The sequence below is a fragment of the Eubalaena glacialis genome, chromosome 2 (assembly GCF_028564815.1).
Source record: "Eubalaena glacialis isolate mEubGla1 chromosome 2, mEubGla1.1.hap2.+ XY, whole genome shotgun sequence".
NCBI lineage: Eukaryota > Metazoa > Chordata > Mammalia > Artiodactyla > Balaenidae > Eubalaena > Eubalaena glacialis.
In genome coordinates, this window is record NC_083717.1 from 173,243,812 (window position 1) to 173,256,019 (window position 12,208).

A 12,208-nucleotide genomic window follows, 5' to 3' on the forward strand; every position below is an offset into this window, starting at 1 on the left:
AGGTAGCACCTAAAACATCTTACACCCATAAGGCAAGAAATTACCATATCATCCCTCTGTCACAAAAGTTTGGGTCTTCCTGAGACTTTTTTTATGATTTTAAGGAATAGATAAAAACAGGATCCCTTTTGTTCTCCCACCAAATCAGCTCCTCCTTCCCAACTTTGCTATTTCTCCCAATGGCAAACCACTAAGACCTTAGAGTATCCTGTGAGTCTTCTCTCTCATTCACCTACACTGGTCAATCCTGCACTAATTCCTCCACAAAATCTTTTGCATTTGTTGCCACTACTAATGTCCTCTGTCAGTCCCTCTTTTGCTTTTACTGAGACTGTTACAATAGGCTCCTAACTAGATGCATTTCCACAATCAATACTAAGATGGGATCTAATAACTGAGTTTCAAAATATTTGGAGAAAAAAAAATCACACACACAAAGTAATAGCTGGATATTTAAAATATCCTCTATCAGTTATTGACAGAAATAAACAATTTCAGAAAAAGAAATTTACAATATCAGTAGGGATATAGGAATCACCAGGGACATAGAACAGTGTGAAACAATTTAGCATAAGTGACTTTTACAGAACATTTCACAATAAATGCAGAACATAACTTATTTTCAGGTGCACATGGAAAATTTACTAAGATAGACCACATTTGGGGCCATAAAACAATTCTCAGAAAAGGATCAAAATCATTGAATCAAGAGTATGTTTTATGACTGCAAGGGTACTAAATTTAGAAACTGATGATAAAATATCTAGAAAACTACATAACTGGAAATTAAGTAGTACACTTCAAAAAAACCCCATAGGTCAGAGAAGAAATCACAAGGAAAATATTTTCTAATTCAAACTAAGTGTTAATAAAAAGACAAGATACCAGAATTTGTGGAATGCATCTGAAGTATTGCTAAGATGGAAATTTATAACTTTAAATGACTATATTAGGAAAGAGAAGTATTGAAATAAAGTTTTCAATTTGGGAATCCAGGAGAATAACAAATGATACAAAAAGGAAGTAAAAGAAAGGAAATAAAAATAACAATAGAGATCAATAAAACATTAAAAAGACAAACAACAGGAAAAAATTTAAATTCAAAGGCTGTTTCCTTAAAAATAGTAATAAAACCCTCAGCAAGATTTATAAAGAAAAAAAGAGAGAAAACAAATTACCAATATCAGGAAAATAATAAGAGACATCAGCACAGATCTTACAGAAACTAAAAGAATTAAAAAGGGGATATTACAAAAAGCTTTAAGCCAATAAATTTGACAGCTGCAATAAAATGGAAAAATATCTTAAAAGGCACATATTAACAAAACTGACTCAAGAAGAAGTAGAAATTCTGAAAAACCATACATCTATTAAAGAATTCAAGTTTAAAATTAAAAACCTTCCCAAAACAAAAACTACAGGTGCAGAAGATTTCATTGATGAATTTTATCCTACATTTACAAAGAAATAATACAAACTTTACACAAATGTTTCCCAAAAATAAAAGGGAAACACAACTCATGTTAAGAGTCACTGTTATACTAACATTCAAATCTGATAAAGACATTACAAGAAAAGAAGTTATAAACCAATATTCTTCACCCACATAGACACAAAAATTCTTAACAAACTATCACTAAATCAAATCCAGCCATATGTAAAAGGAGAAATACATTTTGACAAATTGGAGTTTATCCCAGGAAAACAAGGTTAGTTTAATATGTACTGAAGGTTCCAACCAGTTGATTAAGACAAGGGAAAAAGAAAAGAAAGAAGAAAGCAAAACTGTCCTTATTTGCAGAGGACATGATCATGTACAAGGAAAACTCTAAGTGCAAGGAATAAACAACAACAACTACTAAAAGCTACTACAATGAATAAATGAGCTTAAGGTTACAAAATACAAGTTTAATATACAAAAAAATCAATTGTTTATACCTACTAGAAAAGAATGTTGGAAATTCAAATTTTAAAGAGTTATTTTATATAACATCATAAATTTAAAAAAATTAGGAATAAATCTAAAAAGGATGTGCAAGACCTGTTTGCTGAAAATTACAAAACATCATGAGAAAAGTTAAGGACAACCTAAATTAATGGATAGATACACCATGTTCATAGATTGGAAGATATCATCAATATTAAGATGTCCATTCTCAAATTAATCTATACATTTAACATAATCCTATCAAAACACCAGTAGATTCTTTTCTAAAATTGACGAGCTGATTCTAAGATGTATAAAGGAATTCAAGTGCTCTATAGATAACAAGATGAGCAATAAATTTTTATTAAATTAAAAAAGTAGAAATAAAGGCAATCACTTTGAGATATTACAAACTTTATACCTCACCTTCTGAAGCTTTTATGAAAAAGCTGGGCACTTGATATAATTATCTAAATGCACAGATATTTGGTTCTTTTGCATTTCTCCCCAATGACAGTTTTATGGTTTTATAATAGACTATTGCATATTCCTTACGCAAAGAAATGACTTACAGGGTGCCAATACTGATAAATATTTACTAAAAGAAAAATGGGGTTGTAATCTAGTGTTAATTAGTGGATAGGCTATAACATATAACATGTATAGAGATCATATAGTGTTTTATTTATAAGTTCCATAACAGATTCTATTGTACTGTCATTAAAAAAAAAATTAAAGGGCATCCTTAACTTTTATTATTGGCACAATTTACATCTTTCAATTGCACTAGACCAGCAATTCTCAAAGGGTGTTTGGGCACCATCCAAGACCCCTTAATTATAATACTAAAATGTTACTTGTCTTTTCCACATTCAATTTCTCATGAATGTAAAATGCAGTTTCTTCAGGGGTTACATGACAGGTAATATAACAACAGATTAGATGAAGAAGCAAAAGTGAAAATGCAGCCATCTTCTTTTAAGACAGCAATTAAAGAGATTTCCAAACGTTCAAAAAACAAAGTAACTCTTTAATTTTTTTGTATTGAAAAACAGTTAAATTTCATTGATTTTTATGTTAGTATGAATGGATTTATAATTATTATTTTAAAGGTATAAATATTTTCAAATACCAGTTTTAATTTTTAATATGATAGATATTGATATACACAATGTACATTAATAAAAGATCTTTGAGTTCTCAAAAATTTTAAGAATGTAAAATGATTCTGATACCAAAATTTGAGAATCACTGCAGGACAGTAATAAACAATTTTTAAGTGTTATGTGTAGAGAGAATAATCCTCATCACTAAAATAAAAAATAAAAAATTTATTTTAAAAAGAATTATCATATGTTAATGTTTAGTTTTTCTTAGTGGGACGCTATATGACTCCTCTTTCTGGTTCTTAATAAAGTTCAGTAAGAGAAAAAGCCTTGGACTTCCCTGGTGGCGCAGTGGTAAAGAATCCACCTGCCAACGCAGGGGACACGAGTTCAATCCCTGGTCCGGGAAGATCCCACATGCTGCAGAGCAACAAAGTCTGTCAGCCACAACTACTGAGCCTGTGCTCTAGAGCCTGCAAGCCACAACTACTGAGCCCTCATGCTGCAACTACTGAAGCCCGCACGCCATAAAGCCCGTGGCCGCAACAAGAGAAGCCACCACAATGAGAAGCCCATGCCCCACAACAATGACTAGCCCCTGCTCACCACAACTAGAGAAAGCCCGCATGCAGCAATGAAGACCCAACACAGCCAAAATAAATACATAAATAAATAAATTTATTTAAAAAAAAAAGCCTAAGGCCAACACAACATAAGATACACATAGGATTCCTATACCTGATGCTATTTTTCTTCTTCCCATTATATCCATCCCTAGTAGAACCAAACAGAAAGGTAATTTTCCATGACTCTTGTCTAACTTTTAAAGTTAAGTATTGCCTACATATTAAACCCTGTGCCGTGCTCTCCCAAACTCGCTTTCCCTTACTCTACTGCTTTCAACAATGTGCTTATAACCTCATATATTACATAATTTACTTATTTATCACATTTATTTTGTCACCCCTCTCAATATAATGTAAGGTAAACAAGAGTAGGATTTTTGGGACTTCCCTGGTGGTGCAGTGGTTAAGAATCTACCTGCCAATGCAGGGGACACAGGTTCAATCCCTGGTCCAGGAAGATCCCACATGCCACAGAGCAACTAAGCCCGTGAGCCACAACTACTGAGCCTGTGCTCTAGAGCCTTCAAGCCACAGCTACTGAGCCCACACGCCACAACTACTGAAGTCTGTGCACCACAACTACTGAAGCCCACGTGCTCTAGGGCCCACGTGGTGCAACTGAAGCCCGCATGCCTAGAGCCCGTGCTCCGCAAAAAGAGAAGCCACCGCAATGAGAAGCCCCCGCACCACAACGAAGAGTAGCCCCCACTCGCCGCAACTGGAGAAAGCCCGCACGCAGCAACGAAGACCACCCAATGCAGCCAAAAAAAAAAAGAGTAGGATTTTTTTCTCATTTACTGATAATATCCTTAGCACCTGTAATAGTACCGAAGACAAAATAGACACAAAGTAAATATCTGTTGAATGAATTAATGGGTATTTTACTGAAGTAAAATATAAATTTTGGCATTTTACCAGGGAAGAACAAGCATATCTTAGCAAATTAGCACTTGCAAATGGACAAAAGACACAAATGCTATCTATGTACGCAGGAGGGATACAGTAGCTGAAGGAGAAATTCTCAAGGAGAAACAGTTTTCTCTTCTAGACCCAGAAATGAAGATAAGGAGACAAGAGACAAGGAAAGGAGACGAATTTGGAAATTCTGTAGTTCAAACCAGAGCCAAGAGAAACAGAATTTTTTTTCCCAAACATAAGATTCCACAAATATAAACAAAGAAAAATAAAGAGTAAGAGCAGTTAACACACCTCTCTTCTCCCGATGTATTTCTTCCAGAAGCTGCTCCTGTCTTTCTATCTGTTCAAAGAGACACTGAAGCTCAGCTTCCTTGTTTTCAGTCATGTTCCCGAGTTGTTGTCTGCACAACATCAGCTGGTGCCGTAGACTTTTCTCTCTGTTTTCTCTCTCTCTCAGTTCCTCACAGAGCCACTGAAGTTTAGTCTAAAAATATGACATTTATATCTAATTTTTAAAAAAATCTAGAAAACAGTAGCATTCCAAAACATGAGAAAGTCATGATAATCTGAATTTAGACAATAACTAACAAATTTAAGCAAAATTTTAAAATACCCATAATGTTTTAATTTGCATAATGGTTTATATCAGTTAAAAGTTGGTGCAGAAATGATTTCCTTGGATTTTTATAAAATATTTGGTATACTCTATCATATTTGGAAAGGCAGTACTACCGAAAAGTTTGGCCTCCTAAACTTCCAGGTGTAATACAATTAACCCCTTAATTTGATATATAAAGCAGTCTGGTACAAGCATTTGAAAATCCAAAACACCCCACAATAGACCTAGAAACTGGTTATGAAGGGAATTTTAGAGATTAAAAAATAAGAAAATTCCTAGTTTTGTTTCTAAAAATGCATATCCCCAAGGGTCCAGCTAATCAGGTAGAGAGAGAGATTCTATATGGCATGAGGCAGATAAAGTCTGCATTTGTCCACATTTAAAACTAGGAAATTTAATCAAAGCAACTCTCTTTTCCATGGACTCTAACCTCACCAACTCTAATATTTAGATATTTAAAACAGGGATGAGAAAAGAAATCTTTCTTCCACCTTCAATAGAACAGAATTTCAGTCGGGTCTTAGGACCTTCCCAAGTGAGGCTACCATCCAATTTCTAATTGATTTTAAATAATCTAAACAGTCTTCACCTCAAAGAAGCAAAATAGGGGAAGTCATGAACTAGAAGGGAAAATGAGATTAAGCAAAGGGACAATTTCCCTGAATAGCATGAATCCATAAGCAAGAATGTTCTAGGCCTCTAGAAGTCTAGAAGGTTCTTAGGATATGCCCCAGCATATTAAAAGTAGCTGTGATAGAATTAGCCTATGATGAAGCAGAACTGGGATATGGCCCTTAGACCGGGATCCCCCCACATACATCAGCTTTCAAACATCCCCAGAAATGAAAAAAAAGGCAGTTCCTTTGGTCAGAATGTCTAACAGATGGTGACAAAGAACAAAATACTGTCATTAGTCAAATTATGGATAAATTATACACTTATATTGTAAGGTAACAAATGTATAATATGTTGGGTGAAGAAAAATGGAAATCACGCTTGTAAAGGCATGATTTATTAATAACAAAGCACTTTTGATCAGACCAGAGCTTATGTTAATGAGGTGGCTTAGGGTGGGGCCCCCAGATAGCCTCCGTAAGGGGCTGATCATTAGAGAGTTGAAACTTACAATCCTACTCATCAACCTCTAAGAAGGGGGATGGGGGACAGGCAGGGGAGGACTGAAGATTAAACCCTATAATATAGACTCCTGAACAATGAGATACGATGAGCTTCCAGGTTGGTGAATACATCCACATGCCAAAAGGGTGATGCACCCAAAATTCCATAGAGACAGAAGTTCCAGTACCAAGGACCCTTTGGGACCTTGCCCTATATACCTCTTCATATGGCTGTTCATATGCATCCTTTATAATAAAGTAATAATAGTAAGTCAAGTATTTCCCTGAAATCTGTGAGCCATTATAGCAAATTAATGAACTATGGGAACCCCAATTTGAAGCCAGCTCAGATAGAAGTGTAGGCAACCTAGGGACTCAATACCTGTGACTGGCAGCTGAAGGTGGGGGAGGGGGAGTCTTGTGGGACCGAGCCCTTAAACTGCAGGATCTGCACTAACTCTGGGTAGTTAGCGTCAGAGCTTTAATTAAGTTGTAGGGCACCCAGTTGATGAATGCAAAAAATAGAAAAATTACTTGATGTGGAAAACTCAAACTTTTGGAGTCAAAAATATTGTGAGCAGAAACAGATCATAATAGTAGGTATTTCACAGGAAGGGCAGACCACGAGGATTTTTCATCTTCACAGCTCTGATTTGCACAAACTAAATTCTTGGTAACTGCAATAGAAATACTGGGAACTCCCTCCTCCACCAACTATCCACTAATAGGGTGGTCACTCTACTGCAGACAAAGCAAGCTAAGAACACTGAAGTCTCAACTGTAATTTCCCCAGATTGTTTATAAGGCTTCAGTTATGAATATAACTTATGAATAGATATTTTTTAAAATCTTCAACAAAATACTAGCAACCAGAATCCAGAAACATATAAACAGGTTTTTACAGCATAATCAAGTGGGATTTATCCCAAGAATGCAAGGCTGCATTAATATCTGAAAATTAATTAATGTAATATGCCATATTAGTAAGAATTAGGGACATAAAGCCACATGAAAATATCAAAAGGTGCAGAGAAATCATATGATGAAATTCAACACCCATTCACGATGGAGACACTCAAAAAACTAGGAATAGAAGGGAACTTTCTCAACCTGATAAAAGACATCTATAAAAAACCCACAACTACTATCATACTCAATGGTAAAAGACAATGCTTTCTCCCTAAGATCAGAAACACGAAAAGAATATCTGCTCTCACCACTTCTATTCAACACTGTATTAGGAGGTCATGGCAGGGCAATTTTGCAAGAAAATGTAACAAAATATGTCCACATTGAAAAAAAGAAGTAAACACATTTGCATCTATTTGCAGATAACATGTCCCTGTATAAGAAAATCCTAATGATTTCACTAAAAACATCTTAGAACTAATAAAATAGTTCAGCAATGTTGTAGTACATTAGGTCAATATACATAAATCAATTGTATTTCTATATACTTGAATGATCAATCCAAAAATAAAGTTAAAAGTCAACTGTATGTACAATAGCATCAAAAGGATAACATACTTAATAATACACCTTTAAAAAGAACTGCAAAACACACTCTGAAAATATCTGAAAGAAAAATAACTCTACAAAACACTGTTGAAAACTTTAAATACCTAAAAAAATGGGACCATATCCCATGTACAAAGATCAGAAGACTTAATATAGTTTAGACAAAAATACTCCCCAAACATCCTACAGATTCAATGCAATTCCAATCAAAATCCCAGCTGGTTTTTTTGAGAAATTGACAAGTTGATCCTCAATTTCATATGGACATTCAAGGGACCCAGAATAGCCAAATAAAGTGTTGAAAAATAAGAACAAAGTTGGAGGACTCACTCTTATCCATTTCAAAGCTTACTACAAAGCTACTGTAATCAAAACAGTGTGGTACTGGCATAGGATAGACATATAGATCAATGAAATAGAATTGAGAGTCCAAAAATAAAACTATACATATACGGTCAACTGACTTTCAACAAGGGTGCCAAAACAATCTGATGAGGAAAGAATAGTCTATTCAACCAGTGGTGCTGGGACAACTGAATAGTCACATGTAAAAGAATAGAGTTGAACCCATACCTCATACCACATAAAAAAATTAACTCAAAATGGATCGAAGACCTAAATGTAATTGCTAAAAATATGGCTACAAAAAAATAAATAAAATAAAATAAATAACTAAATAAAAATTTTTTAAATAAATAAAAAAAAATATAAGACTCCTAGAAGAAAACAGGCAGAAGTCTTTGTGACTTTGGTTTGGCAATCATTTCTTAGACATTACACCAAAAGCACAAGCAACCAAAGAAAAAAGCTAATCAGCTGGACTTAATCAAAATGTAAAATATTATGCTTCAATGGTCACAATTAACAAAGTGAAAAGACAACTCACTAAGCAGGAGAGAATACTTATAGATCACATATCTGAGAAAGGACTTGTATCTAGCATACGTAAAGAACTCAAATAATAAATTAAAAGATAACAAATTGAGCAAAAGATCAAAATAGACATTTTTCCAAAGAAGATATATGAATGGCCAATAACCACATGAAAAGATGCTCAACATCACTAGCCATCAGGGAAATGCAAATCAAAACCACAATAGAATTCCATTTCACACCCAGCAGGATAGCTATAATCAAAAAAAAACCAGATGATAACAACTATTAGTGTGTATACAGAGAAATTAAAATTCTCATATACTGACAACAGGAATGTACAACAGTGTAGTCATCTTGGAAAAACAATCTGGACTTTCTTCAAAAGGTTAAACATAATTACCGTATAACCCAGCAATTCTCTCCTAGGTATGTACCTATGAGAAATGAAAACATACGTTCACGCAAAAAACTTGTACTCAAATGTTCATAGCAGCACTATTCATGACAGCCAAGAAATTAAAATAATCCAAATGAACATCAACTGGTAAATGAATGTGGTATATCCATAAAATGGACAGTTATTTAGCAAGAAGAAGTAAAGTAATGATACATACTACAACATAGATGAACCTTGATAATATTTTGCTAAATGAAAGAAGTCAATCATAAAGGATTGCATATTTTATGATTCCATTCATAGGAAATGTCCAGAACAGACAAATGTATAGAGATAAAAGCAGATTACTTGTTGACTAGTGCTACAGGGAGGGTGGGATGGGCAGATAAGGATGTGATGGATAATAGTCCAGATTGTCTTTTTGGGGTGATAAAAATGTCCTAAAATTCATGTAGTGATGGCTGCACATCTCTGTGAATATACTAAAAACTACTGAATGGTAACTCTAAATAGGTCAAATGTATGGTACATGAATTATATCTCAACTTAGCTGTTATTTAACAAAAGAAAGAGAGAGAGGGAGGGAGGGAGGGAGGAAGGAAGGGAGGAAGGAAGGGAGGAAGGGGAAAGTAAAAGGGAATAGATCAACAAAGCTAAAATTAAACCTCCCTGCAGAGATGAGACCTGGCTGACCTGGCTTTAGTACTTGCTATACAATTTGTAGGCCTCTGTCTTGTCTATATGTCACTAGATAAATACAGGAAGTCCTCAACTTAAATTAGGATGTGAACTTCCAATTATGACTACAGAAATTTAATTAAGTCTGCTTCATTTCCCAATATGCACCTTGAAATACTACTGCAAATAGAAAAAGAGAAAAAAACTTCCATAGCACAGAAAACATGGTCAATTCTGCCAGATTAAAGGAGCACTTTCTACTATAACATTCCACTAATGCATTTAGGAAGAAAACAGGGTGAGGGTGAGGGATATGCCATCATCCCCATCTAACCACAATATGAGAGACAAGGATGTGAATTGGACTGTTCTTTAGAAAGCATACTCTCTATATAGAGTGGAGCAAATATCGGAGGCTGGAAGTCAGGAGGCTGTTACAATATTCCAAACAAGTTAAAATGGTAAGGGTTGAGCCAAAATGTATGTATTTGGACTTAAATGTGAGGGGGGTAAGGAAGAGAAAGGAATCAGTATTGATGGCCAATTTTTAGCTTAAACTGAAACAGGAAACCTAGAAGAAGCAACGATTTAGGGGTTAAGAAGTTAACATTAGGATGAAACATATAGAAGTTGTTAGGAACAAAAGATACAGAAGCATAGATGACTAATTGGATATCCAATTATATATATACCTCTAAAGCTCAAGAGATATGGTCAAGAGATACAAATTAAAGAATCAACAGCCTAAAGGAAGTTAAGGGCATAGGAGTAGATAAAATAGCTCATAAAGAATATCTACAGAGAAAACAGAAGAGGGTTTAGAGGAGATAAACACAAGAGAATTTCAAAATAAAATGGAGATGTAGATAGAAAGTCGGGAGGAAAATACAAGAGTCTGGGGTGATAGAACCCCAAAGGAAGAAAATACTACAACAAGGTGGATATCCTCAATGTCAAAGACTCAAAAGGAAGGGACAGGTATATCTAAAAATATACATTTTTGTCAAAAATAACTGCAGCTCAGCCCATTAGACCAAAATAGGACTGAAGCATGACACCAAACTGTTTATGGTGATTATGCCTTTATACCTATGAGTGTAAATATTGAAATTTTATTCTCAATACTGCTATATTTGTTACTGTTTATTTCTCCATTTAGCTATGTTAGTTTTTCCTTTAAATATTTAGGTGCTCCAACATTGGGCACATATCTACAATTGTTCTATCTTCTTGTATTGATTCCATTATAATGACCTTCTTTGTCTCCTTTTATCATTTTTTGTTTACAGTCTATTTTGTCTGACATAACTAGAGCTACCCTTGCTTTTTCTGTTTTCTTTTTTTTGGCGGGGGGTGGGGGTTGGGTTACCATTTGCCTGAAATGTGTTTTTCCATCCCTTCACTTTCAATCTATGTGTACCTTTAAGGCTAAAGTAAGTCTTTAATGGGCAGCATATTGTTGGATCTTGTTTTTTCCTATCCATTTATTTATTCTATGTCTTTTAATTAGAGAATTTAATCCATTTACATTAAGTAATTATTGATAGGTAAGGGCTTACTATTGCCATTTTGTTAATTGTTTCCTGGATGTTTTGTAGGTTCCTTGTTCTTTGATTCTTATCCTGCTGTCTTTTTTGTGTATGTTTTGTTGTCTTCTGGTATCAATATACTTTGACTTCTTTATCATGTTGTTTTATGTAATTATTATAGGATTTCCCCCTTGTGGTTACCATGAGGCTTACATAAAATATCTTAAATGTGTATCACCCTATTTTAAACCGATAACAACTTAACTTCAATAGAATTCATAAACTTCACACTTTTACTTCTCTTCCCCCTCACATTTTAGGTTATTGCTGTTACAATTTACATTTTTAAAAAAAATTCTTTAACTAAGATTGTATGGCTATATGTGTGTGTGTACAGTTAGTTACAATCTCCAAAATGAGAATGTATTCAATGCACTAAATAATAGAAATTATTCTAGACAATTATTCAGTAATTTTGATACAGGTCAGTTGGAAAATGATTCTAAAACATTACTACTTAAGTCATTAATTTATTAATTGATATTAACTAGGCAAAATAAGGAAAAGCCTATGCTATCACTGTTTCTATATTAAAACTACAATCTGAATCTGTAGACCACACCTTCCATTAACCTCATCAATCTTTGCCAGTTCCTCAAGAAAAATAAATAAAATGAAAAGCCCCAGTGACTATCATATCATTATTGGTATGATGCAAGGAAACAAGGTAAAGGTTAGATGTATAGTTTCTGGAAAAGGTATATTTTCAACAAAGTCTTTTTGCTGTTTATTTGGCACCTCAAACACATACACATCTTTATTCTTGTATGTTAAAGAATTTAATATAATAAACCCTCAACACATTTTTCAAGAATTTTATAATATTCTTCAATTAA

At 34.1% G+C, this 12,208-nt stretch overlaps 1 protein-coding gene across 1 annotated transcript in view; it reads right to left on the minus strand.

Moving 5' to 3' along the window:
• The window catches only part of CEP128 (centrosomal protein 128), a 440,326-nt gene that overhangs the window by 231,160 nt on the left and 196,958 nt on the right, over positions 1–12,208 (minus strand). Inside the window, exon 19 of the mRNA XM_061182773.1 lies at positions 4,869–5,061. Coding sequence (XP_061038756.1) covers positions 4,869–5,061 — 193 coding nt within the window. The remainder of the gene's footprint in view (positions 1–4,868; positions 5,062–12,208) is intronic.